Source organism: Mauremys reevesii, linkage group 7 (genome assembly GCF_016161935.1).
Source record: "Mauremys reevesii isolate NIE-2019 linkage group 7, ASM1616193v1, whole genome shotgun sequence".
Classification (NCBI taxonomy): Eukaryota; Metazoa; Chordata; order Testudines; family Geoemydidae; genus Mauremys; species Mauremys reevesii.
This window is the reverse complement of record NC_052629.1, coordinates 71,156,021-71,182,452: the sequence shown is the minus strand read 5'-3', so window position 1 is coordinate 71,182,452 and position 26,432 is coordinate 71,156,021. Positions and strand designations below refer to the sequence as shown.

The following is a 26,432-nucleotide window of genomic DNA, read 5'->3' as shown; positions in this document are numbered from 1 at the left end:
TCCAGGGTCAAAACAGTTCAGGCTGGTACCATATCTTTTTATACTCTGACTCATTTGGGCTGAAGTGTCCTACCATGAGGTCATACAGCCTGTTCTTCTGCATCATGCATCATTAACCTCTCATGACAACTCCACAGCTTCTCTTTTGTTGTTGATATACCCCCATTCTGGGAAAATGTTAGGATTTAATATATATATATATATATCTCCTTTATAAAGATAAGCCATGGCAGGCTACCAAAACTAAATTTCAGATAAGCAAAGTCTGTTTGGACATGTTGTTGTTTGTCCTTTCTAGGCTGAGGTTCCAGGCCAGCAGCCTACAGTTCCCCCCGAACTATATTAGCTAAAATTGCTCAGTCTCAAATAAGCCCCCCACAATGTGCTGAGGTGGGTGTCCTGTGACGCTTCCTTGAGAAAGCTGGCTGATGAGCAGCTACTTTCAGGAGCAATATAGCGACCCCAAACTAATGGCTGTAGAAACTCCACCCTCAGGCAACTCATTCCCACTGAGGCCCAAGAACTGTTGTGAGCTAGAGACTTACATTTCTCCAAATTGTGTAGCATTTGAGGAGCAATCAGCCACATCCAAGGGGGATGCAGCGATATTCTGAGGGTTCTCACCACAGAAGTAAAGGTCTCTAAATTCATTGACTTGCAGGGCCTGTGGAGGAAAGCAGACACCACAATGTAGTAAAACACTGCAACATCATCCTGCTACGCTGAGTAAACATTTGGCTTTGAGTGAAAACATCCCCTAGGGGCTGCACCCTGATGAGGTGAGAAGGGCTGTGTGTCCAATGACCTTGAGAGCTATGCCAGTGGGAGATTTTAACTCCTAGTCGGGCCACCTAAGTTGGGCAGGTCAAAGGGCAGGGACCAGTAGAAGAGCAGTTTCCGATCCTCCCGGCTGGGTTTGATTGATAGGCCAAAAACCTATCCCCGGGGGGGGGGGGGGGGGGGGGGTTAATTTAATGAAACACAGCAAGGGAGCCGTTCTAGCAAACAGCACGATAGTCTGGGACGGCAGAGCATTATTATTGCCCTAAGCGACGCCTGATGATGCAGGAAGGATATTCAGATTTGGGTGAAAAGCTACACTTTACTATATTGGGTGTCTCTCTTCCCTGTGGCTAATTATACCTGGCAAACATACAGAGTTTGCTTCTCAGCTGAGCTCGCTAGTTCAAATCCAATTTAAGTAGGTAACGTCCAAATGGAACGGCCAAGATTTTCAAGAGTGGCTAGTGATTCTGGGTACCTGATATAAGATACCTCAAAGGGCTGGGCACCCGCCCTCTGAAAGTCAGGGCCCCTTTAGGTGTCTCACATTAAGCACCCAAACTGAGGGGCCCCAAGATCACTCATCGCTTCTGAAAACCTTGGCTGTAGCCTTTTGAGAAGGTGTCGGAGGTTCTACGTGAACAGGGCTAGGTGTCCCAGCTTACTTCCTGGTGGAAGAGAAGATGATGGGGTGGCTAAGGCATTAGCACTGCCCTGCCTCCCACAGAAAATACATTAAAGATGGTGAGGTGCTCAGACACTGTGGTAATGGGTGCCATACAAACAATATAGATAGATGTCCCACATTACATAAAGTGCCACCACACATTGGTCACTGCCCTGGCAATCTCTACTATCAGGCCATGGTACTGAACTGCCCTCTCACCCGTATAGATGGTCTCTCCAGGCTAGGGGCTAAGCCCATGGGTGGGTGGTAGGATAGTGTGATTTGCCCTGCTGCTGCCCATGTGGTACCTATTTTGTGGTTCAGTAGAGGAGTTGATTCCCCAGAGCTTCCAACCCAACACCTTCCATGAAAATATATTAACTCATAAAAATTAATTAAAAAAAAAAGAGTAAGCAATTACTTTCGAAATAACTTTATTCACCTTAAAAACCTCTCCAGGAAGTGACACCCTTGAGCACCTTATTCATTTCAGAACAACATTTTCTACTCACCGTGAGGCCGTATCTGGGGATGCTGAAGTATTTGAGCCAGTTCAACCATCCCATCACAGAAGGAAGGTTCACCAACAGGCCAGAAAAGATCTGAAATGACAGAAAGAAAGAGGCTGTCATGCGTTCACGCACTGACACAGATTCATCCACTTTTAGGCCTTGGCAACACACAAGAGTTGTCTCACTTTAACTATACCAGTACAGTTAAAGCAACACTGCTTCCTCTGGGTGGATGCAGTTGTACTGGTATAAGTGTGCCTTATATTGGTTATTCCCCTTCCCATCTGGGAAAACAGCACCTGCATGCCAATCAAACCACCCACACGTCAGGCTATACCTGTAGAACTATACAAGTTAAAAACCCATCATCTCCGCCTTAAACTCTCACTCACTTGGTAGAACTCACCCAAGCCTTGAAGAAATGTATTCAAGGAAGAAACATGTTAATGGTGAAAGCCAAAAGCAAACCAGAGCCAAAGCATAAATGAGGGGTGAATGTCCCCATTCCTCAGACTATGTGCAGCATTCAGCACAACAAAATACATCCCTTTACAGCTTATTTCAAGTCTTTTCCCCTGACCTGGCACAATGCTATTTGTCCAGGCTGCCTGCAGTGCAGGGAAGAGGGGTTTGTTTTTAAATTCCCTCGACTGAGGTTGTTAAAGAAATCATGAAAATATTTACTTCTGTTTGAGACACCAAATTTTGGTGTAAGCAGATGTGCACCCACTAATGCCACTGGTGAATATGGCCCCTGGTGAGCAGTAAAAGGAGCCTGGTTCTCTCAGCCCAGTCCTCATTATGCACACACTCACATCATGGAGCCACGAGCCTCGGTAGCTTTCTTTCCCAGAAGGAAGGCTATTGATTGTGTGCACTGGGAGGGCTATTTAATTTGATGGGCCAGGACTGGAATAGCAGGGGAAGTTGTGGGTCAGCAGAATTGCACTGGTATAGTGTGCTTGGGACTAGACTAGCAGGGAGCATTGCATGTCAGGGTTAAGGTGCATTGTAGAGCAGTGGAAGGCCCAGGACCGGAATAACTAAAGGTGCAGCAGCAGGTTAGGCTGCAGTACACTGGCTGCAGGACAGGATGGGAATAGCAGAGGGTGCAGTAGGAGAGTGGTGCACAGGCAAAGGTATGTTGGGCCTGACAACATGGGCAAGGGGTACTGCAGGTCAGCGCTGAGGCCCATGGGCATTTGGCAGCATTAGGTGGAAGCCTAGGACTGGAATAGCTGGGGGAGCTGCAGGGCAGAACTAACATGCATTGGTAGAGTTGTGTGTGTGATCTCGGACTGCAGTGACAGAGGGTGCTGGAGGTCAGGACTGAGGTGCACTGTGTACGGGCAAGGGCCCAGACTGTCAGAGCTTCCCCACCCCTGTTAATCCCTCACTTCCATTAGTGCTCAGTCAATCCACATCTGCCTTCCGTGCAACCCGCTCTCCCCTCAGCCGCACACACAGTACTCACAAGCATGAAGACAAAGCAAATCGTGATAAACAGATTGGCAATGGCCACCACATTCATCCCAGCGCTGATAGCCAGAGACATGGCCGTGGCTGTGTAGGATACTAGTACCAGTGTCAGCATGAAGAAAAAGAACCGTCCTGCTACTGCCTGATAGCCTGTCAAAACAGCAAGAGACAGGTCCGGTGAATGGCTGGGATACAAAACCTGGGCAGCTGCCCTCGGATCCCTGTCCATGGTAGCAAGACACTTGCTCAGGCGAGGAGCAACAGAGTTTAGAGTGGGCTGCAATGAAGCAGAAGCCAGATGGCCAGGAATTCAGGAGATGCAAACTGCAAAGTAAGTTTACTGGGAGTCGGTAGCCAGCTTCACCCTGCATTCCTGCTGCTGGCTGGCCTTTTTCTAGCATGATTTCCTGCTAGATTTCACCCCATGAATTACTCCTGTATATCAGGCTGTATTTAACAGCTTCCAAACACATGCACAGTTCAGTCTGTGCAGGGACGCTGCAGGCACTACCTCCCCCTTCTTTGAAAGCCATTTGTGTGGTTTAGCTGTAGAAATTAAGCATGGACGACTCAGATTCAAGACATCAAAGGTGTTTATGCAAGAACAAAGCGGGGCGGGGGCTGTTAAGTGAACGTATCAGTTCTTTACCAATCATCCAGTAACTTATGCACGAAAAGATAATGCCTGGAAGAGTTCTCATGGGCAAAAGGTCTCCAATGATCAAGGCAAAGAAGTATGCTGACACTCGGTAGTACCCACTGGTGTACTGATGGCTATGAAGACAGGAACACAGGTTATTGTACATGTTTAGAGGTGATCAATATGGACGAGAACTACATTCAGCAACGTCTATCTGCTATTTATTAAAAAGACATCTAATGTCAGGATAACTGAGTTCCATTCTTAGCTCTGCCACTGACTCACTAGCCAACCTTGGGCAAGTTGCTTACCTGCTCCGTGCCTCAGTTTCCCAATCCATAAAGTGGGGGGAACGCTACTGATCTGCCCCTACCGGGCTTCCCTATGTTTTGAAAAGGGTTTTGAGATCCCTGAGTGGAAGGCACTATAGCAGTGTAAAGCATTCCTATACTGAAAAAGCCCCCCCCCACCCCTGCAAAGGGAATGGTTCTGAACATTGCGCAGGTGGAAGGCCAAAGGCTGGTTCTCACTGGAAGAGGGCTGATTTGAAAGCTTCCATAGCTAACTCTGAATATCCGTTTCCAAGCGGAAGTGGAAGGCTCAAAACTTGGAACTCACTTCTAGGCCACTGACTCCAATCCAATCCAGGTCATGACCACAAGTCGTTGGCTGTTTGCTGGGCCAGGTGAAATGAGTTGGTCTCAGGTCAGTTACCAGGGCCAAGGTGTCCGGGTCGCCACTGGCATTAACTGGAGCCTGCGCTGGCAGTCTTTGTAGACAGGCCAAGCAGTGGTTAAGCTGTGGAGGCTGAACTCTGACAGGCCCTCACCCCTAAAGTGCTTTCTAGGGGACAGCGCTGGCAGAAATCAGCCTGAGGGAAGCTGGCAGTGCTGCTGCTGAGGCTGTAGTGGAGAGAGGCAGATGTGTCCAGTCTCCAGGGGCTATCGTGCCAGCACCCTGTGGAGGCACTGCATACACTTTTAAGAGGTAATTATGTGACAGCCGTCATCTTGTCAACACAACGGGGATTGATCAAGCGACCTTCAGAGCTAAAAGTAGGAATTACTACAGCTTGAGCCAAGGCGCAGTAGCTGAGGGCTGTAACAACTCATACCCTGTGTGGATAGGCACACTGGGGGACCTGTAACATACACTTCCCAGTGGGTTACAGTCACATTTCAGAGAGAGATGCCCAGTTGCCCCTTTAGGAGCAGCTTTAAACCACATTTTCATTACTGCTGTGGTGCAAAGAGGACTTCACAGGGGCCCAGGATCTGACACCCACTGATCTGGAAGCTATTCTGAGTCCTATTTCCTATCTGTGTATGTGGGATCACCCTGCTCATAGTTCAGGCGTCCTTACAAGGCTGGGCCTCAGTGCTCAGCCATTATGGGGAGGGGTGATGGATTCTGCCTAGAGGGGATGGGGCCTTGTGCCCCCCCATACACTTTTGTCATCCCACCCCTGCCCCTCCTCTTTCCCCTGAGGCCCTGTCCCCTGGCCAAGCTAGAAGTCAGAGCCTGGCTGGGGAGCTGGGCTCCTCCACCTGCCTGGAGTGGAGGGGCCTGAGAGCAGCTCCCGGCCCATGTCCAGGGCAGGTGGAGGGTCCACGGTTTCCCACAGCTGCCTGTGCGGCTCTTACTCTGATCTGGCTCCAGCTTCCAGCATGGCCTGGGGGCAGGGCCTCAGGGGCTGAAGAGCCGCAGCCTGGCCATTGTAAGAGCTGCCTGGGCAGCTGTGGGGAGCCATCGACCATCCACCTGCCCTGGGTGGGGGGGCCCAGGGGGTGGGGACGCAGGCCAGGGGCTGCTCTTGCTGCCACCTCCCCCAGCAGGTGGAGGGTCTGCAACTCCCCAGGACTGCTCTTACCCAGGCCAGGCTCCAGCTTCTGGCCTGACTAGGGGGCGGGGCCTCAGGGGGAAGAGGCGGGGCAGTGGGCCAGGCCTGGGCAAAGAATGGGTCCCTCATTCTGGTGCCCCTGATTATGGGTTGTCTTTTCTCTATCTCTTGAGCACTCCTCTGCAGCTTCCCCAAATTCTGCCCCCTGCTTAGTGTCTTCCCTTTGTACCATCCCAGATTCCTAAACAGAGCAGGGTTTCTATTTCAGTGGTGCAGTCTTTGTTAGCACCAGAGGTTGCAGAGGAGAAGCAAAGCCTCAAAGTTGGGTCCTGGCAGGTGAAACTCATTTCAGGTAGCCTCAAAATTCCCACCCTCTGCCCTAAATTCTGATAAAGAAATTCTTGTGGGAGGGCTGCTACTTACACAAACAATTTCTTGTCCTTTATAAACAGCTCGACCGCTGATACGCTGGAAAAGCACTGGTTTGTAGTTACAAAAAACAAGGATCCAACCCTGGAATACAAATCAAAATAGTTGAAGACCAAGGCACAGGCTAAAATCTCCAATACCAGAAACTTTCCAGGATCATAGCAGCTAGAGACGCCGAAAGCCTATTATATCATCAAGGCATTTCCCTGCCAATACAGTACAGTTCCCTGACGCAGGAGGTATCAAAGAGACAAGGTGGGTATGGTAATACATGTTATTGGACCAACATTGCATACGGGTATCAGATACTTAACTGATACCATCTGTGGCTGTGCCTGCCTCTTCTTGTCTCCTTCATATTCCAAGTGGGAATACTCTTGGGGCTGATGGGACAGCTGATGTTTCAGGAACTACAGTAATGCCCGACCTTGGGCACCAAAAGCTAGGACGTCAAACCCTGTTCACCCCTCCTGGATTTGAATGTAGCCCAAGGACCCAGCGCCTCCCCGCTGCTGAAATGTGGCAGAGATTGACCCAAAATAAATGGGACCCTACTTCAAGCCTTACCGATTCTGAATGCCACTTTGGTCTAGTTTTATTCCGAAAAAGATGGCTCCCACAATCAGGGCTAGGAGGGTGGTCACTGCGATCTGGAGGCGCAAAGAAAAAGGAATTGTGCAAAGGGAAGAACAGGGAAGAGTCACTGGATAGAACACAGGTCATTAGAGCCACGTACAGGTCCCAACATTCACATTTGTCTTTGATGTTTTGGGCCAGTGTTTGGGTACAAACAAAGATACTGGGCCAAATTCTCAACAGTTACCCTCTAGACAAGCCTAAAAGCCTTGGCCACACTCCTCCGCAAAGAAACTGAATCACGTGCTCCAAAGTAACAGCCCATCATCAATAACCCTAAACAGGGCAGAGAATTAACAGCACACTCAAAATTCAAGGCACTGTCTACATCCCCAGTGGGATGGAGAACTGACCATTTCTCAGATGGCCATCACTGTACTTGCACAAAACTAAGGTTGGGATCTTTAATGGCGCTTAAGTGGGTTGGGTGCCCATTGTCTATGAAGGGTGCCTAGTTTCCTTAGGGGCCTGGAAAATTCCAGCCCTATTTTGACAGGTGCTTTATAAATATCAATAGACATATTGGGATTTGGAGTCCTCTGCCTCTATGTCACTGATTGGACTCTAGTCCTGGTCAGCAGGGAGCAAAAGTAATTCAGTGGCCCATGTGAAATTCCATTTCTTAATGGACCCGTGGCCTATGGGGTCATAGAATATCAGGGTTGGAAGGGACCTCAGGAGATCATCATCTAGTCCAACCCCCTGCTCAAAGCAGGACCAATCCCCAGACAGATTTTTACCCCAGTTCCCTAAATGGCCCCCTCAAGGATTGAACTCACAACCCTGAGTTTAGCAGGCCAATGCTCAAGCCACTGAGCTATCCCTCCCCCCAAGGAGTGGTCTGAGAAGAACTCAGCCCACTGTCTCTCTGTGCTGGATCCTGCTTGCTGCTCATTTGTTTAGGGTTAGATCGTGCTTTTAGTCACAGCCCATGTCGTTCAGGGCTGTTTAATCTGTATGGAGCAAAGACATTGTGCTTTAGAGACACCCCAAGGAGTCTCAGTTCCTCCCCTGCTTCTGCCTTGCTCCGGAGGCACTGTAATTGACTGATGGCATTTACCAGCCATTCAGCTCAGCCAGCCTGCCCGGGGTTCTGCTGCGATGTCTACTAAAGACCTGAAGTTTCACATAGGTCACCAGCCAGCCATCAGGCAGTCACGATTTCTTGCCCCTGCTGACCAGGGCTGGATTCACCCCAGTGATCTAGCGGGCACGGTGATACCAGAACGAGGAGCCTGATATGACCACTGCAGAGTGAGACAGGAGGGGTCCTGCTCAGCAGGAATGTCTCACCTGTGCCACAGATGCCTGGGGGTTCCTGATGAGGTTTTTGATGGCACGTTTGGACACCCAGTAGAGCTGGGTGAAGAAGCCATTTGCATATGTGACCTCATTCACACGCCTCGACTTCCCCTGCTCATTCTGCTGTCTGAGCGCCACTTTCTTCAGCTCTTCTCCCATGTTCCGATACTGGCTGGAGTTCAGGTACTGCTGGTGCAGAGTTTCCACCACGCTCTTGTCCACATTCTGCTCGTCATCACTGATTACCCCTAGAGTAAAGGGCCCAAGGCAGGACTCAGCATGACTGGTCCAGTCCCCCATCTTAAACCTGGCACCGTTGGCTCAGTGGGATCTCACTAATGCAACCCCTGATCATGAGGAACCCATGAAATCTTTAGCTGACCAGGATTTGGGATCAACATGGTTTGCTCCAGGTTCCTTATTTTTGGATCCCACTAAAGAGACTGCTGGCCGGCATTGCAGACCAGGGCCCAGGTCTTCAAAGGGATTTAGGGGCCTAACTCTCAATGTAATGAATCAGTAGGAGTTAGGAGCCTAAATCCCTTTGAGGATCTGGGCCCAATTGACCGCACTCTAGCTAGCCCAGCTGCTTTAAAAGTGGCTGGCACCTCCTTCAATGGGTGGAGGAGCCCGAGTGTGCACCCTCTACAGAGAGATTCTGTACAACTGGGTCTTCGTTGTGTGGCTATACAACAGACCTGTTGTACTACACAGTGCTGCACACTGCACATGCATACACAACTACAGAAAAAGGCAGTGTGATCATAAACTGGTTTGTGTACATTGCTTCCTTGAAGGACAAGCACTGTTCTCTAGTGGTTAGAGCACAGGACTAGGAGTCAGGACGTCTGGGTCCTGCTCCCAGATCTCTGGCTGTCTCAGGGTTTTACACTGCTGCCCATCACCGTACTGTCTGAGCGCCTGCCATATAAAACCAACAGCAGTTACCAACATCCCTAATGAATTTCAGGGAGTCTGTGGCACTGCTCCCTTTTCAGGGTCAGAACTCTGCTTGGGCTTGAGTTTTAGTTTGTCTCTGCTACCAGTTACCTGGGTGACCATGGGCAAGTCACTTCATCTAACTCCGTGACTCAATTTTTTCCCCCATTGTAAAAGCGGATTGATACCACAAAGTCACCTTTTCAAAGCATTTTGAGAGCCCGAAGACTCCTGCTGAAAGGTGCTACACGTGAGGGCAAAGTACGAGTAGGAAAATACAACAAAATGCCCACTCACTAGGAGAAAACAACAAAACAAAAATCTACCCTCACTGCCTGAAACTTCCCCTGCAATCTGGCCAAGGCCTTCTGTCTCATTCACTGGCTCACCTCCTCCAGTCCCTCCGTTGTCCAGGCTTCTCTGATCACCTTTGCTTGCCGCCACGGCGGTGGAGTCACCGTTTATCACGTCAAGGAAGAAGTCAGCCGGGTTGTTGAAGGGCTCACATTGATACCCTGTAACGATAGCAAGCAGAACACATTCATGTTTTAGACAGAACACTGCTTGGTAATGACTGGTTATAAGAACACTCCACCCTCCCCCAGCCTCTTTCACATAAGCCTCTCGGGGTGCTTTGGAAGCACTGACTAACCATAGCACTGCTGCTGAGAGGGAGGGTTGCCCCTTGTTTTTCAGGTGGGGAAACTGTGGCATACCCATCGGTTAAGTCCACAATTTTGTCAAGGCTGCATTGGTTTTGGGTGCTTAACTACAGACACCTACAGCTACCTCTGCCTTGAACTGAGCTGTGGGTGCTCGGCCTTTCTGAAAACCAAGCTCAGGGTGTCTCCTTTTGGGCACCCAACGCTCTGCAGGGCTAGACTGTCATGGTGCCTACTCGGCCCATGGGGCAATAAGGCCCCTCCATGTCACCTCTGCTGGGGACTCTGGCCACAGGTGGGTTAAGCAGGGCTCATTGGCCAGCGGTGCCTGCGGCAAGTGACTGGGTGAATGAGGAGGGACTGAGGAGACACAGAATACTGGTCCTCCATCCCCTGCCATTCACTGACCCAAAGGGAGTAAGCTGTGCACCCACACAATGAAGTACCCTCCCGAACAAGGCGGGAGGAAGAGCGACAGGGCAGAATGTAAGGTTACAGCACAGCAGTAGCAGAGAAAAGAATAGAACCCAGGAGTCCACACCACACTCTCCATTATCCACAGAATCAGGGTTCCCACTGTGTAGTCATTACCCTGCTAACACAGGTGTAGGTGTAACACTGACAGACAGTCATTGGCAGGTGGGAATTGAACCTGGGACCTCTGGTGCTAAATACATGGGCCTCTACCACATGAGCTAAAAGCCACATGGCCCTTAGCTAAGGCTGTAGAGCAGACTCATTAATCTCTCTCTCCAAGTGATCTCGGTGCCACTAGAGGGGACAGAGCATCACACCCAGGAGGTGTGTGGGTTACATAGGCACCAACCACAGCGCTTTTCACCCTTTGTAAGAAATACCCTCTTGCACATGATCTTCCCTGCCAGTCTCCCCACCTTCTCAGCAACCTTCAGACCGGCGGGCCCTGCACCCAGATCCCCAGTGGTCCACAGACCTCACCAGTGACCCATTGAGATAACCCTGCCTGGGATGCACATAGCCACCCAACTGTCGTGAACGTGTCGTTTGTTTTACTCAGCTTCTAAGTGACTGGGAACCTGCTGTTGGCCATCACTTTGTGAGGCAGAGTGGATACAATGAGCCTTGAAGCGGGTACATACACTGTGCTCCCATGGAGACCTTACTTTTGTTCTTTTTTGCTTTTCTTAATCTACATCAACTCATTCAGACTGGAAACATGAGGCTGCTTTGTGTGTCTGGAAAATGCAGCAATGGACTAAACGTAGCTGGAGCTGATCCATCATTATTAAGAATCAGGCACTAAGCAATTAAAATAATTTGTTACCTTATCTCTTGCCGTGTTTTGCAATATAAGCACTAAATATAATAGGGATTAGCGTTATTGCATTTGCACTGCAGACTTACCGATAGAACTAAAATATGTCAGGGCTTGCTTAGCCAGACCATGATACAGCACCTTTCCCAAAGCCAACAAAGTTAGGCTGTCGAAGAGCTTGAAGATGGAATAGCGTGGCTGGTGGATAGAGAAAATGATGGTCCGACCTCTTCTCGAAAGCCTAGGATGGGAGCAAAGAGTCCAAACCTCAGCTGTGCCCATTGTTTGCCAGAAACTGGGGATGGACGACAGGGGATGGATCACTTGACTATTACCTGCTCTGTTCATTCTCTCTGAAGCAACCTGGTATTGGCCAGTGTTGGACGATAGAATACTGGGCTAGCTGGACCTTTGGTCTGACCCAGTATGGCTGTTCTTATATACATATTTCAGAAGACAGGGCAAGAGGGTCTGGTCATTCAAGGATATTTTTCTTAGCTATTGTTTTAGCCTAGTCTACCCAGACCACTATTACCTAGTTTTCCTTTGAACAATGTTTGCTGGAAGCCCTTTCACTTGGCGTACATCTTCACTACTGACCGGATTGGCGGGCAGCGATCGATCCCCAAGTGCTCTCCCGTCGACTCCTGTACTCCAGCGCCGCGAGAGGTGCAGGCGGAGTTGATGGGGGAGTGGCAGCAGTCGACTCACCGCAGTGAAGACACCACGGTAAGTCGATCTAAGTACGTCGACTTCAGCTATGTTATTCACGTAGCTGAAGTTGCGTAACTTAGATCGTTCCCCACCCCATGTAGACCAGGCCTAAGTGAATGTAGTGTTGAAGAAAGTGCCCAACTGACAGCCCTGAAGGCTTCTGCCCCCAGAACAGATACAGCATGGGCAGCAGCTGGGAAAGCTTCCCCTACAATGCCCAGCCAACAAGCTGCAAGCCTGAGAGGGAGGGAGCCATCTCTGGTGGAACGAGAGATTCAGCAGCCTTTCTGGAGTGGTTGTTATGGACAATTTGGCCCTATCTACACCCAGCAGTCAGTCCATCTCCAGCTTCAGTTACAAGAGACTAAAGGAAACCTGTTATCAGCCATGATCCATTTTCCTAATGTGGGGAGGAGGTCTGGGCAAAACGTTTAGTAGAAAACTTTTTTCAGCCCAAAACTGCAGATTTGGCGTCACCAAAACATTTCATGTCCATTTCACTAGACTGGTCAAACTGGTCAAAACTGAAATTAAACTTTTTGATTTTGTCAAGACTAAGTGGCTCATTCAACCCAAGAGGATTTGGAATTTTTTGAGTTTTCCATTTGCTGAAAATTTTTTGAAAAGTTTCATTTTTGGTTCAACCCAAAACAAATTTTGTTATTGTTACTTCTTGGAATTGCCAGCAAAACTGAAAAATCCACCAGCAGCCAGCTCTAGTCGCTGTGAGTGACAGCCAAGAAGTGACTAGACCATGAGGACTGAGCTCTCCAATCCTCCCCGCTCCAGAGGTGAGCTCTCCGGGACAGAGCTGGGGTGCATTGGTTGCAGTGGGAAGTTGGCAGCGGGACTGTGCATACTGTGGCTGTGCTTCAGGGCTCTGAGCTGAAGCCCAGTGAAGTCAATGGGCTTTGGCTCAGGCCCCGAGAAAGACTGCCAGGCCAGCCCCTTCCACCAGCACTCAGACCAGTAAGCCGTTGGTTTAGATGAGAACAGAAGCATTGGTGTTAGAGATAATATCTGTAGAGGCCCGTAGGGGCAGACTGCTGAGCGGGCAGCCGAGCCCTGAGTAGGGGGCGGAGCTAGGCTGAGGAGGGGCCTATAAAAGCGGCCGCCCAGCCAGGCAGCGGCACAGCTGCGAGCAGCGGCACGGGAGCCGGTGAACAGGGGAGTTTGAGTGGGAGTTCCCATTGGAGGAGCAGGTATTTGTATTTGCATCTGTCTTTGTGTATTTGCATCTGTCTTTGTAATGCTTGTATCTATCTGTAGAGGCCCGTAGGGGCAGACTGCTGAGCGGGCAGCCGAGCCCTGAGTAGGGGGCAGAGCTAGGCTGAGGAGGGGCCTATAAAAGCGGCCGCCCAGCCAGGCAGCGGCACAGGAGCCGGCGAACAGGGGAGTCTGAGTGGGAGTTTACAGGGGGAGTCGGAAGGGGCAGGGGGCACGGTGCTGCGTGTGCTGTGTTCCCCAGGTGAGAGGGCTGATAGAGGCAGAGACAACAGCAGCCATGAGCCAAGCAGCAGAGGATACAATGAGGATGATTGCATGCCACAGCTGCGGTATGTACATGGTCCTAGTGGGGGCACCAGAACAGAGGTATGTATGCATGAAGTGCCGCCTAATAGAGCTGATGGAAGAAAAGATCCTAGGTCTAGAGATGCAGGTAGAAACCCAGGTAGAGATTAGAAGGGGGCTTGAGCAGCTGATGGAGCAAAGGCAAGCTGTGGCTGAAGGGGAATGCTCAGAGGTACGGGGGAAGCAGAGGCTAAGGCCTGTGAGGGGGGAATGCTGGATGGGGAACATGGGCAGTGGAAGCATGTGACTGTGAGAAGCAGGCAGGGGAAAAAGAGGGCCAGTGAAAGAGAAATAGAGCTAAGGAACAGGTTTGAAGGTTTGGAGAATGAGGAAGGGGTACAGCAGGTGGTAGCTGACGGTGGGAGGGCAAGGAAGAAGAGAATAGCGGCTAGTCCGATAGAAAGAGGGGAGGAGTCAATGGAGACAGCACCAACTTTGGGCCCCAGGAGGATGCAGGATGGCTTAAGGGGGACTACAAGGGATGATAGGAATGGAAGGAGCTTGCAACCAGGAGGAACGGGGGATAGGTTAGCAGACCGCACTGTCACCAGGCAAAGGCAGGTCTACGTGATTGGGGATTCCATACTGAGAAGGTTGGACAGGCCTGTGACCAGGGCCGATCCAGAGAACAGAAGGGTGTGCTGTCTACCGGGCGCTAAAATACGGGATGTGGACCTGCAGTTGAAAAGGATCCTAAAAGGAGCAGGTAAGAACCCGTTGATCATCCTTCATGTAGGAACGAATGACACGGCTAGATTCTCGCTGGAGAGAATCAAGGGAGACTATGCCAGGCTGGGTAAGACGCTCAAGGAAATTGAGGCTCAGGTGATCTTCAGTGGGATTCTACCTGTCCCTAGGGAAGGGCGACAAAGGGGTGACAGGATTGTGATGATAAATAGTTGGCTCAGGGAGTGGTGCTATAAGGAGGTCTTTGGGATGTATGGGCACTGGGAGGCTTTCGGGGACAGAGAACTGTTCTCACGGGATGGGCTCCATCTGAGTAGGGAAGGAAATAGACTTCTAGGAGGGAGGGAGAGAGGCTGGCTCATCTGATCAAAAGATCTTTAAACTAGGTATTGTGGGGGAGACGGTTGGGAGATGTCCAGGCACTCTCCACGCCAAATTTAAACATTGAGAGGGAGGACAACAGGATAAGAATGGATATAGCCAGAGGGAGGGGTTTGGACATAAGGAAGGGGGGGGATGGATACTAGTCCAATAGGTCATACTGGTGGTACTGTGTCCCTACCAAATTGGGTAACAAAGGTGAGAGAAGCCAAACAGCAAAAATTAGGATGTTTGTTCACCAATGCGAGAAGCCTAGGTAACAAAATGGAGGAATTGGAGCTCCTGGTCCGAGAATTGAAACCGGATATCGTAGGAATAACCGAAACACGGTGGAACGGTAGTCATGACTGGAGTACAGGTATGGAAGGGTATGTGCTGTTTAGGAAAGACCGAAACAAAGGTAAAGGTGGGGGAGTAGCATTGTATGTCAATAATGAGGTAAACTGTAATGAAATAACTAGTAACGGAATGGATAATACGGAGTCTGTTTGGGCAATGGTCACATTAGGGAAGAAAACTACTAGAGCCTCCCCTGGGATAGTGATTGGGGTGTGCTATAGACCACCGGGATCTAGCCTGGATATGGATAGAGAACTCTTTAATGTTTTTAAGGAGGTAAATACTAATAGGAACTGTATGATCATGGGAGACTTTAACTTCCCGGATATAGATTGGGGAACAAATGCTAGTAATAATAATAGGGCTCAGCTTTTCCTAGACGTGATAGCTGATGAATTCCTTCATCAAGTAGTAGCTGAACCGACGAGGGGGGGTGCCATTTTAGATTTGGTCTTGGTGAGTAGTGAGGACCTTGTTGAGGAAATGGTTGTCGGGGACAACCTTGGCTCGAGTGATCATGAGCTAATTCGGTTCAAAATAAATGGAAGGATAAACAAAATTGCATCTGGGACTAAGGTTTACGATTTCAAAAGGGCTAACTTTACTAAATTAAGGCGACTAGTTAGGGAAGTGGATTGGACTAACATATTTAGGGATCTAAAGGCAGAAGACGCCTGGGATTATTTCAGGTTGAAGTTGCAGGAGCTGTCAGAAGCCTGTATCCTGAGAAAGGGAAAACGGTCCTTAGGTAGCAGTTTTAGACCGAGCTGGATGAGCAAGCGTCTCAGAGGGGTGATTAAGAAAAAATGGAAAGCGTACAAGGAGTGGAAGATGGGAGGGATCAGCAAAGAAACCTACCTTATTGAGGTCAGAGGGTGTAGGGATGCAGTGAGAAAGGCCAAAAGCCGGGTAGAGATGGACCTTGCGAAGGGAATTAAAACCAATAGTAAAAGGTTTTTTAGCCATATAAATAGGAAGAAAACCAAAAAAGAAGAAGTGGGACTGCTTAAAACTGTAAACAGAGTGGAGATTAAGGATAAGCTAGGTATGGCACAATATCTAAACAAATATTTTGCCTCGGTCTTTAATGAGGCTAATGAAGGGCTTAGGAATAGTGGCAGAATGACTGATGGGAATGAAGGTGCGGGGTTGAAATTACAGTATCCGAGGTAGAAGCCAAACTTTTACAGCTTAACGGTAGTAAATCCGGCGGCCCGGATAATCTTCATCCTAGAATATTAAAGGAATTGGCAAGTGAAATTGCAAGCCCGTTAGCGATAATTTTTAACAAATCTCTAAACTCGGGGCTTGTACCGTTTGACTGGAGATTAGCTAATATAGTTCCTATTTTCAAGAAGGGGAAAAAAGGTGACCCGGGTAACTACAGGCCTGTTAGTTTAACATCTGTAGTATGCAAAGTCATGGAAAAAATATTAAAGGAGAGAGTAGTTACGGACCTTGAGGTCAATGGCAATTGGGACAAATTACAACATGGTTTTACGAAAGGTAGATCATGCCAAACCAACCTGATCTCCTTCTTTGAGAAAGTAACAGATTTTTTTAGACAAGGGAAATGCGGTGGATCTAATATATCTTGATTTCAGTAAGGCGTTTGATACGGTACCTCATGAAGAATTACTGGTTAAATTGGAAAAGATGGGGATTGAAATGAAAATCCGGAGGTGGATAAGGAACTGGTTAAAGGGGAGACTGCAGCGGGTCGTATTGAAAGGTGATCTGTCGGGTTGGAGGGAGGTTACCAGTGGAGTTCCTCAAGGTTCGGTTTTGGGTCCAATCTTATTCAGTCTATTTATCACTGACCTTGGAACCAAAAGTAGGAGTGGGCTGATAAAGTTTGCGGATGACACGAAGTTGGGAGGTATTGCCAATTCGGAGAAGGATCGGGATATCCTCCAGGGAGATTTGGATGACCTTGTAAACTGGAGTATTAGTAATAGGATGAAATTCAATAGTGAGAAGTGTAAGGTTATGCATTTAGGGATGACTAACAGGAATTTTAGTTATAAGCTGGGGACGCACCAGTTGGAAGTAACGGAAGAGGAGAAGGACCTCGGAGTCCTGGTTGATCGCAGGATGACTACGAGTCGGCAATGTGATGTGGCCGTTAAAAAAGCTAATGCGGTCTTGGGATACATTAGGCGAGGTATTTCTAGTAGAGATAAGGAGGTGCTAGTCCCGTTATACAAGGCGTTGGTGAGACCTCATTTGGAGTACTGTGTGCAGTTTTGGTCTCCCATGTTTAAGAAGGATGAATTCGAACTGGAACGGGTACAAAGAAGGGCCACTAGAATGATCCGAGGAATGGAAAGCCTGTCGTATGAAAGGAGACTTGAGGAGCTCGGTTTGTTTTCCTTAACCAAAAGAAGGTTGAGAGGAGATATGATTGCTCTCTTTAAATATATCAGAGGGATAAATACCAGGGAGGGAGAGGAATTATTTCAGCTCAGTACTAATGTGGACATGAGAACAAATGGATATAAATTGGCAGTCAGGAAGTTTAGGCTTGAAATTAGATGAAGGTTTCTAACCATCAGGGGAGTGAAATTCTGGAACAGCCTACCGAGGGAAACAGTGGGGGTGAAGGACCTCTCTGGCTTTAAGATTAAGCTTGATAAGTTTATGGAGGGAATGGTTTGATAGGATAACGTGTTTTAGTCAATAGGTCAATAATGTGCGACCACTGGTAATTAGTACCGAGGGTCAATGTTGGGATATTGAAAGTCTTTTTCCTGAGTGTCTGGCTGGAGAGTCTTGCCCGCATGCTCGGGGTTCAGCTGATCGCCATATTTGGGGTCGGGAAAGAATTTTCCTCCAGGATAGATTGGCAGTGGCCCTGGAGGTTTTTCGCCTTCCTCCGCAGCATGGGGCAGGGGTCGCTTGCTGGAGGATTATCTGCTACTTGAAGTCTTTAAATCAGGATTTGGGGACTTCAACAGCTGAGTCAAGGGAGAGAATTATTTCAGGAGTGGGTGGGTCAGCTTTTGTGGCCTGCATATTGCAGGAGGTCAGACTAGATGATCATAATGGTCCCTTCTGATCTTAAGTTCTATGATTCTATGAATAAACCCCTGCAGCTCCTACCTCTTCAGGAGGAGGTGGTGGGTTCGTCCAGGAATAGGACTGGGGGCTCCGTGATGAGCTCCATGCCAATGTTGGTTCTCTTCCGCTCTCCACCTGACACCCCTCGGATTAGTTCCGTTCCTACCTACAGCAAAGATTTGTGTGTTTGGTACCTGGCTTCACTGTGGGGCGTCGGGCTTGCCCTGGCAAACAGTCCCATTAACACCCAGGGGACGAGCTGTGTCTGCAAGCGCTAGGCCGAGCCGTGCTTGCTGGATCCTGCCCTCAGGGGACACTACAGCGGCAGTGTGGAGATCAAGCACAAGAGCAAATATTTCAAACACAAATTGTGCTGCTGGCTAAAGGCAGCCTGATGGGGCAAGGAAGAATTCACCCCATAGCCTTTTCCACTGTGTGGGTGAGTGCTCAGCTACCACAGCAATGGGCATGGCATATGGGCCTGAGTAGACCAGAGGGGACAATGATGACACCTCAGCTGAGGTTGCCACCTTGGGCCCGTCTGACCCCTCATGAGTTTTAGCATCGTGACCCCTTGACTTCCTCATATCATACCACAAAGCCAGGATGTGGCTGGCAAAGAAGAGCCCTGTAATCTGGGGGGCTGTAGGCAGAGTTCTTCCCCTGTTCCTACATAGCACATGCACACTGGACATGGTCCAAGCTGCGCCACTTCCTGGACCTCAACAAAACCTAAAACTGCCTTCAGGGCTCAGCTCAACTGTCTTCCCTGCAGGATCCCTCCTACTCTAATTTTCTATGCCTCAGAGAGGCACACAAACTCTTTCCTACCCCTGGCTTGGAGCTAATGAGATGCAGCTGAACCAACATCAGAGTGAGTCAGCAAAAGTAACTCTACATTTCTTTGCTGGGTGTAGCTCCTGAGCTCAGGGCAGCTCAGAGGAAAAGCCCTGCATTCCTAGCATGGTATAGTTCCCATCCCCACTATAGTTAGGAAGTTAGGATTCTGAAGCAGGTTCTCCCCCTAACCCCTCACAGGTACTCACCTTAGCATCAGCTACTTTGCTGAGCCCCAGCTCAGTGATTATCTGGCTGACCCGCTCTTCCTTTTCTTTAAAGCTGATGGAGCTGGGGAGGCGCAGGGCTGCAGAGAAGAGTAGATTCTCCCTCACCGTCAGTGTGCCCATAACCACATCATCCTGAAAACAATGCAAATTCACTGCTGAAAAGCCAAGGACATTTCTGCTCAGTCCTAGGCACCTTGTTATTTGCTTTCCCATAGCAGTGAGCGACCCCAGCTGGGATCAAAGCCCATTGTGCCAGGAGCTGTACATACATACAGTGAGGGTCAGCCCCTGCCCCAGACAGCTTGCAATCAAAATAGACAAGGCACACAAAGGGCTACAGAGATGGAGGAGTGACTTGCCAAGGTCACACAGCAGGTCAGGAAACAGAACCCAGGTCCCTTGTCCCCTAGCCCAATGCCCTATCCACTAGACAACACTGCTTCCCACAAAGGCTGCAGTAGTGCTGGAAATACAGGCTATGGAGCTTTGCACTGGGAGGTCATTTGTCATGTAAGTGACTGTGGGCCCAACTCCCAGAAGTGCTGAGCACTGAGAACTCCAGCTGAAGTTGCAAGTGCTCAGCCTTCATAGGTTGAATGGCAGCCACTCGGAGGAGCCAAGGCCCCCACTATGAGATGGAGCCAGCTACATACTTTTAACACCTATTGGCTCCAGCTGCAAGTCAGAACAGGAGCAGAGAGTTCTCACCCACGCCCAGCTGATACTCAACCCCACAAAGCACCAAAACTGTGGGTGGAATCCTGGCCCCAATGATATAAATGGGAGGTTTTCTGCTGACTTCAGTGGGACCAGGATTTCACCCTGTGCTTCCATCTGACATGCTTCTGTAACACCTGGTCAGGAACAGGGCCTGCTCTAGGTTTTTTTGCTGTCCCTTACCCCAGCCCTGGGCTCCCCCTGCCGCCACAGCGCTGGGCTCCCTCCTTTCCTGCCCTACCAGTGCCCTCCCCCCACCTGCACTCTCCTGCTGCCCCAGCCCTGGGTCACTGGTAAATTGCTCCCAGGGCAGGCCATTCAGCAGGAATTTTGGATGTGCACAGAACAGACAGGATTGGTTCCCATATAGTTACAGAACTGCAGTAAAGTGGAACAATTTTCAGCTTGTGTGATTGGAGGATATCTGGATGCATATTATAAGACTGTCCTCCATAAATGAGGAAAAGTTGAGATGCCTTTATTATTCTTTTGTTCCACTCTTTGTTTCTATGGGGAATTTACCAATGCAATATCACTCTCTTCCTTTTAAACAAATAAAATTAAAAAAAAAAAGGGGGCAATAGCTGTTGAAAATAGCAATTCCAGTCCTAATAACCACTGGGAAGCATTTCTTGCTCAATTTTATCTTAGTTTTTCTACAGCAAGTTACAGTGGATCAGTATATTTGATTTGGGAGAAATGAAGTAACAGCTGCCCAAATTGAGCTTGAGCACTCCTGAATTTTGAGGTGTTCAAATCTGGAAGGCAGGTGCTAGATTCCCTTTCTGAATATTAGCTAAATCTGGAAAGGAAAAGTCAATTTCTGCTTCCATGGCTCAGAAGTGGAAATCCTCCTACGTGCCTGGTACTGTATCTAAAGCTGCCAAAGTCCCCTAGCAGAGCCTCCCCTCCCTTACTTTTCATTTTAAATTTTAGTGGGATCCACATACCTCCCTTGCTAGGCTTCAGAGAGAGAGGTGCACTGTTCATTTAGTCCCTCCAATTCCTTCTTTGTGGGCTGCAAGATGAGGTCACACCAGTATCCCTAATCTAGTCTGGGGATGTCTTCTGAAGGGGATATCTGGGGCAAAGCCTTCTACTCCTTGGGCACACTTGTTCTCCATTCACAGTGCCACCCCTTTTGACTCACAGCAAGCTGCAGCATGGCACAGCTACCTCACTCCCTACCTCTCCCTTCCCTGTTGATAGCAGCCAAGGGATTGCTGGGAAATGTAGTTCTTTCCCTGCTCCAGGGCTGGCTCTATAGGCAGGGAGCTAGGCAAGGAACTACAGCTCCCAGGGTCCTGTGGGTTCTCAGCTCCCATGCTGGATCCCCAGCTGCTCCGTGGCTCTGCTTCTGCAGGGTTGAGAGGGGAGGATGTGAGTTTAAAAAAAAATAAAAATAAAATAATAGCCAGAATGCCTCCCCCTGGAAATGTGCTGCCCCAAGCACCTGCTTGTTTTGCTGGTGCCTAGAGCCGACCCTGGTCAGGAAGCACCACTCCCAGTGCTCTCAAAATGCAACTGTTCAACACAATCCCAGGCACTTCAATCCAATTAAACCTGTCAAATTTGCAAATATCTGTGCAGCTTCATAGCATTGAAATTACTATTTAAGGCTTGCAAGCCAGACCTTCAGCTGATGGAAACAGCAGAGTTCCATAGATAAAGCTTAGGTACATCAGCCACGGTGCTGACTCTGTGGATAATTAATATGGTTTCAAGGCAGGAAAAGAGCAGATTTCTTTAACCTGCTGAGGCCCTTCATCCACCTACAAAGCAGAAAAAAAAGGGGGGGGGCACAGCCCAATATTTTCCCCCACATGCAGATAATCTTGCATTTTGCTTTGGTTGCTTTATAGATAGCTTGTGGGTTGGAAACTGGAAAGCAAGGATTCCTAAACTGGGAATTCTTACAGGAAAAATCAAAATCCTTCACACTTTCTAAGAGCTATGGGGGAATTTTTGGATCCTGGGACTTGATCTCAGCTGGAGGACTGACATTCAACCTCTGCTTTCAGTCAGAAGCCCTGATGGTTCCCTGAGTCACCTGCTGCCTTAGTTGCCAAGTTAGTCAGGTGTGTTCTCTTTGCCTCTCCCAGCTACCTGAATTCTAGGCTGCCATAACTACTCTAGAATGAGCTGAGTCCACCATTTCAATCTCTTTCCACGATTCAGCTTGTTGGTGGCATTAGGCATGGCCCTAGGTAACTCAGGAGGGTGGAAAACCATAGTGCCAATGAAGCCTTTCTGTACCAGGCCTGAACAGATCCAAAGTTATTCTATGCTTGCCCAAAGCGCTTCCATGTTTGAACTCTAATCAACCTAACAGGCCAGCAACCGAGAATGGAATGTGTAACAGCTGGTTATCAGTGCAACACTGGTACCAGGAGGTAATAATGAGGCCTGCTTGCATCTGGCTAAGGGGTAGGATAACAAATCAAAGAAAGTAAGACAAGATAACGGTTCAAGAAAAAGTCACTAACGAGATAAAGTGGTTGCTGCCAAGTATGATTTAACCTGCTTAATGTAATTGCTACCTGCATGATATATCTGCTACAGGGAAATAGAAGGGAGGGGAGTAGTGGGGGTAATAGGAATGCTTAGCTGAAATTATGTATAAAAAGGGAAAAGCTGTTTGTAACTGTGTGCTTGATCTGAGACGTGTCTGTCTCTGAGCACCGCTTTGAGATCTCAAACTGTCTGCTTCTCCACCTTGGTGTGTTTATTGGAGCAAAGCACACTGGGCAACGAACCTTCCCTGTTGCTGTCCTCGGGCACTTCTGTGCCGGCAACAAGCTGGCACTGCCTGCCTGTAACATAGTAGGAGTGAGGCTGACCAGAGCTTGAAGATAAGATCATTAGAGCTCTCCTTGCTACCCAGTCTTATCAGATGTTTTACTGTATCTAGTCTTTGCTGACAACCACCCACCTGCATCTGAAGGGCCCTGCTTGAGATGTCTCTGCCTGTGGGCCATCACCCTGGTTAAAGAACCATGTTATCATGTAGGAGTCTAGATGCCACTTTTACATTCTCATGCAATTCCCTTTACAAAGACTTCACACCATGGCAGTTCTTGAGCACCAATATCTCTGCTCCTCAGCCATAGACAGAACAGAAATAGACACTGACCTGCACGACATATCCTGAGATACACTTGAAATTTGGAGGTTGCGGGAAGCCATCTATGAGCACTTGCCCAGACAGGCCAGCAGGGTCCTTTCTAGCAGCCAGCACATCTAGGAGACTAAAGACAAGCAACAGTCCTTAGATTCCGCCATACCTACTATTATTTTCATTGGGTAACTGCCACGATTAGGGATAATTACTAGGGCCTTGCATTTCTGTTGGGCCTGCACTGTAATTTGCTCAGAGCATGCTGCAAACTGACTGATCTCAACTATAAGCAGTGCAAGAGGCACTAGGTTCATGCCTCATCTGCACTGGGATTTTAGGTGCAAACTCTTACTGTAGGTGCAATTCACAGGTGCACATCATGTTGCGCTCATGCAAATAGGGCCTACAGCTAGGGGTTTGTCCTGGTGCAGCCACACCACTAGTAGAGCTGGGTGGTAGTTTGCAGCCAAAATGTTTTTCTGGTGAAAAATGCAAAGATTTGATGACACCAAAATTTTTCAGGAATTCCTGTTGATTTCACCGCACTGTGTGGAAAAAACCCGCAAAGCACAAAAATATTCTGAAAGTCTAACCATTTCATTTCAACATTTTCAGAGTGAAACGGTTCAATTTTTTAATTCAAAATAATTTGTCCTTTTGAACTTTTCCTCTTTTATTTTTTTAAAAATTGAAAGCAATAAAAAACACTCGAAATGAGAAAAAAATGTAGATGTGGGTCAAACGATGTTCTGTTAGCCCTGAAACTAATATTTTTTGACTTTCTGATTCACCAAAAATGTCAAACATCGTTTTCTGTACAGCCAAAACCAATATTTTTTTTTCAATTTTTCAGAATGGCAAGTCAACTGAGAATTCTGTTATCCACCCCACTCTAAACAGTGGCTCTAATCCCAGTGGAGACAAGGAATGAGTCTTCCTGCTAATAGGCAAACTCAAGCCAATTTTTTATAACACAGAAGTGTGCTGTCTAAGGGTCCAATCCATTGTAAATCAGGAGCAACTCTATCTATCCATCTATCCACACATACACACACATACATAAAAAAGGTGAATAAAACACATTACCAAAGTGAACTCTTAGGTTTGGTCTACACTAAGAATTTATATTGGTATAGGTATGTCAGTGAGTAGCAACAAAACCGCCAGAGTAGATGCAGATGTATACAGAAAAGTACTTCTGTCAACGTAGCTAACAATGTTCCTACATCGGAGGAAAACTCATTCTGTTGATGTTTGCTGTATCTATGATGACATGCCTATGCCAACATAAGCTCTGTAATGTAGACACAGCCTTAAGCAGATAGGGTTTTGTCCTACCCTGGGTGGATAAAAATCGATGCTTTTTTGGAAAAAATTTAGATATCAAATAATGTTATTTATATCTGATTTTTTTTATTTTATTTAAATTGTAATAAGTATTTTTAAATATAAACCTGTTTCAATGAAATCTGAATTTAATGCAAAATATGTTAAGGCCTAAACGGCTTATAATCTCATAAAGCATTTAAATAATACATAAATATGCTGTTTTATGTGTTTAATTGAATTCCAGTTGCAGCTTGACACAAATCATGAGCAAAATGTTAATTATCTAATAAATAAGCAAGATATCATTCACCTTTTTCTAACATACTAAAATGTACAATTAATAAGAATCTGAAAATATTCTGCTATATAATTGCTTAAATAAATGTATATAGTTGTAGTGTACCCTTGTAGGCAGCGAAAAGATGCACCAAATCTAGTGTAAAAGCTCTCTTTAGTTGTAAATCAACATATTTTAATGGCTATATCAATGAATGAGAAGGCACTTTTCTTTAGAAAATAACTGAAGTACAAATTGAAAGGTTGATGAAAATTGCTGATTTAAATCGAGGTTTGCCATGTGGTGATTTAAATCATTATTTCAATCGCTGATTTAACTCACTCCACCCTGCTGGGAGGAGTTCAGCGATGGCCTGTAAGAGACCATCTCACCCCCACTCTGATCTTCCTGGGTGATGACCCTGCTCTAGGCCTTGCCTTGCAATGATCTTCAATGAGCTACTTGGCCCATCACTGTCACTCTTAAACTGGCCACTGGGGTGGTGAATGCGTGGCAATGCAAGACACTCTCCTCTTTTCCTCCCACACAAGAGCAAGTCAACAGATCCAACTTTTAAATGGAAGTAGCCTACTTTGTACTTCTCTAGCATCTTTCACCCAGGGATCTCCAATCACTTTAGAAACATTGTTGCAGCCCCTCTGCACCCCTGTGAGACCGGAAATTATCATTCCCCATGCTATAGATGGGGAGAACAAGGGAAATCATTTGCTCAAGGTTATGGTGCAAATCAGTGACAGAGCCATGAACAGAACCCTGGGGCCTGACTCTGCTCCCTCCCAGAGCCGGGAATGGAACCCCAGAGTCCCGCCTCTTCTCTAAGGACTAGGCCATGGGTTCTCAACCTGCAGGTCGTATCCTGACAGAAGACAGAGAGACTAGATGGGAGGGGGGGCCAGACTGGTTGCAGTATGGAAATGGTTGAGAACCCCTGCATGAAACGACACTCTCAGTTGAAGCCCATGCAATGTGTATACACCGGCCAGGAATAAATTTGGGCTGTAAATTAGCAGCAGATTTCTAACTATCGGAGGGGTGACATTCTGGAACAGCCTTCGAACTGGAGTAGCAGGGGCAAACAACCTAACTAGTTTTAAGACAGAGCTTGGTAAATTCATGGCTGGGATGATATGACGTGGCTGCCTGTGACAGCAGGGGACTTGACCCAGCAGGTCCCTTCCAGACCTATGTTCCTAAATCACCAAGGTGCCTTTCCAAGGCCTTAGATTTTTCCAGCTAGTCTCCTCCAGCCCCCAGGGAGTTCAGTTTCCACCTAGGACTGTTCATTCTCCATTGGAGGAAATCAAAGAAAGACTCACGAGGATTTGCCGCTCCCTGTTGGTCCCAGGATAGCATTCAAACCCGGCTTCATAATGCCACTGGAAGAGAAGGGAAACGGTTACTTCTGAACGGGGATCTGCCTCCGTGGAGCTCCTGGCAGAACCGGGGCCTAACATTGGATCCAAATACATTCCATGGGGTGGGAAGTTTTAGAAAAATTATAAATAAAAAAGTGAAACATCCTCCCTCACACCAATTTGAAAGCAGTAACCATGTTCCCTTCCTTGTCCCTAGTCCCCAGTGTCTTAAAGGAGGCTTCTTCTGGAGATGATGCCTCTCCCCTCTAGCAGATTTCACTCCTCTCCTTTCTCCAAAAGAGATTTTGGGATGCATGAACTTACCACACATTGTGGAGAACCTTCTTCTTCACCGTTGTCCGTTTGCAGAGGGGCCCGTGGGACTGTTTGATGGTGTACTGGATGTCGTGGAAGCTCACAACCGAGCCCCGAGGGCACTGAAGGGATTCTCGTGTTGGGATAGAACGCAGGAAATTGCCTGCTCCCTCTTCCTCCCCGATGGATAGGATGCTGTGGTTGGCTGTGCTTGACTTCATGTCTGTGTTGCAGAGGCTGACCTCCACTGGAGGGAGGTCACCAGGGTGCGCTATATCTATCATCTGTTGGAATTGA

At 48.0% G+C, this 26,432-nt stretch overlaps 1 protein-coding gene and 1 long non-coding RNA gene across 2 annotated transcripts in view; one reads left to right on the top strand and one right to left on the bottom strand.

Annotated features, from left to right (window-relative positions):
* Positions 1 to 6,978, top strand: part of LOC120368932 — a 9,958-nt gene extending 2,980 nt beyond the window's left edge. The window contains exons 2-3 of the long non-coding RNA XR_005582851.1: positions 662 to 779; positions 6,374 to 6,978. This is a non-coding gene — a long non-coding RNA (uncharacterized LOC120368932). The remainder of the gene's footprint in view (positions 1 to 661; positions 780 to 6,373) is intronic.
* Positions 1 to 26,432, bottom strand: part of LOC120368930 (broad substrate specificity ATP-binding cassette transporter ABCG2-like) — a 27,257-nt gene extending 825 nt beyond the window's left edge. Inside the window, exons 1-15 of the mRNA XM_039481681.1 lie at positions 26,145 to 26,432; positions 25,782 to 25,841; positions 22,854 to 22,968; positions 18,983 to 19,135; positions 17,991 to 18,102; positions 16,818 to 16,863; positions 11,273 to 11,424; positions 9,617 to 9,742; positions 8,280 to 8,536; positions 6,918 to 7,000; positions 6,345 to 6,434; positions 4,091 to 4,215; positions 3,437 to 3,591; positions 1,963 to 2,052; positions 546 to 664 (exon numbers count right to left, since the gene is read on the bottom strand). Coding sequence (XP_039337615.1) covers positions 546 to 664; positions 1,963 to 2,052; positions 3,437 to 3,591; positions 4,091 to 4,215; positions 6,345 to 6,434; positions 6,918 to 7,000; positions 8,280 to 8,536; positions 9,617 to 9,742; positions 11,273 to 11,424; positions 16,818 to 16,863; positions 17,991 to 18,102; positions 18,983 to 19,135; positions 22,854 to 22,968; positions 25,782 to 25,841; positions 26,145 to 26,419 — 1,958 coding nt within the window. The 5' untranslated portion in view covers positions 26,420 to 26,432. The remainder of the gene's footprint in view (positions 1 to 545; positions 665 to 1,962; positions 2,053 to 3,436; positions 3,592 to 4,090; positions 4,216 to 6,344; positions 6,435 to 6,917; positions 7,001 to 8,279; positions 8,537 to 9,616; positions 9,743 to 11,272; positions 11,425 to 16,817; positions 16,864 to 17,990; positions 18,103 to 18,982; positions 19,136 to 22,853; positions 22,969 to 25,781; positions 25,842 to 26,144) is intronic.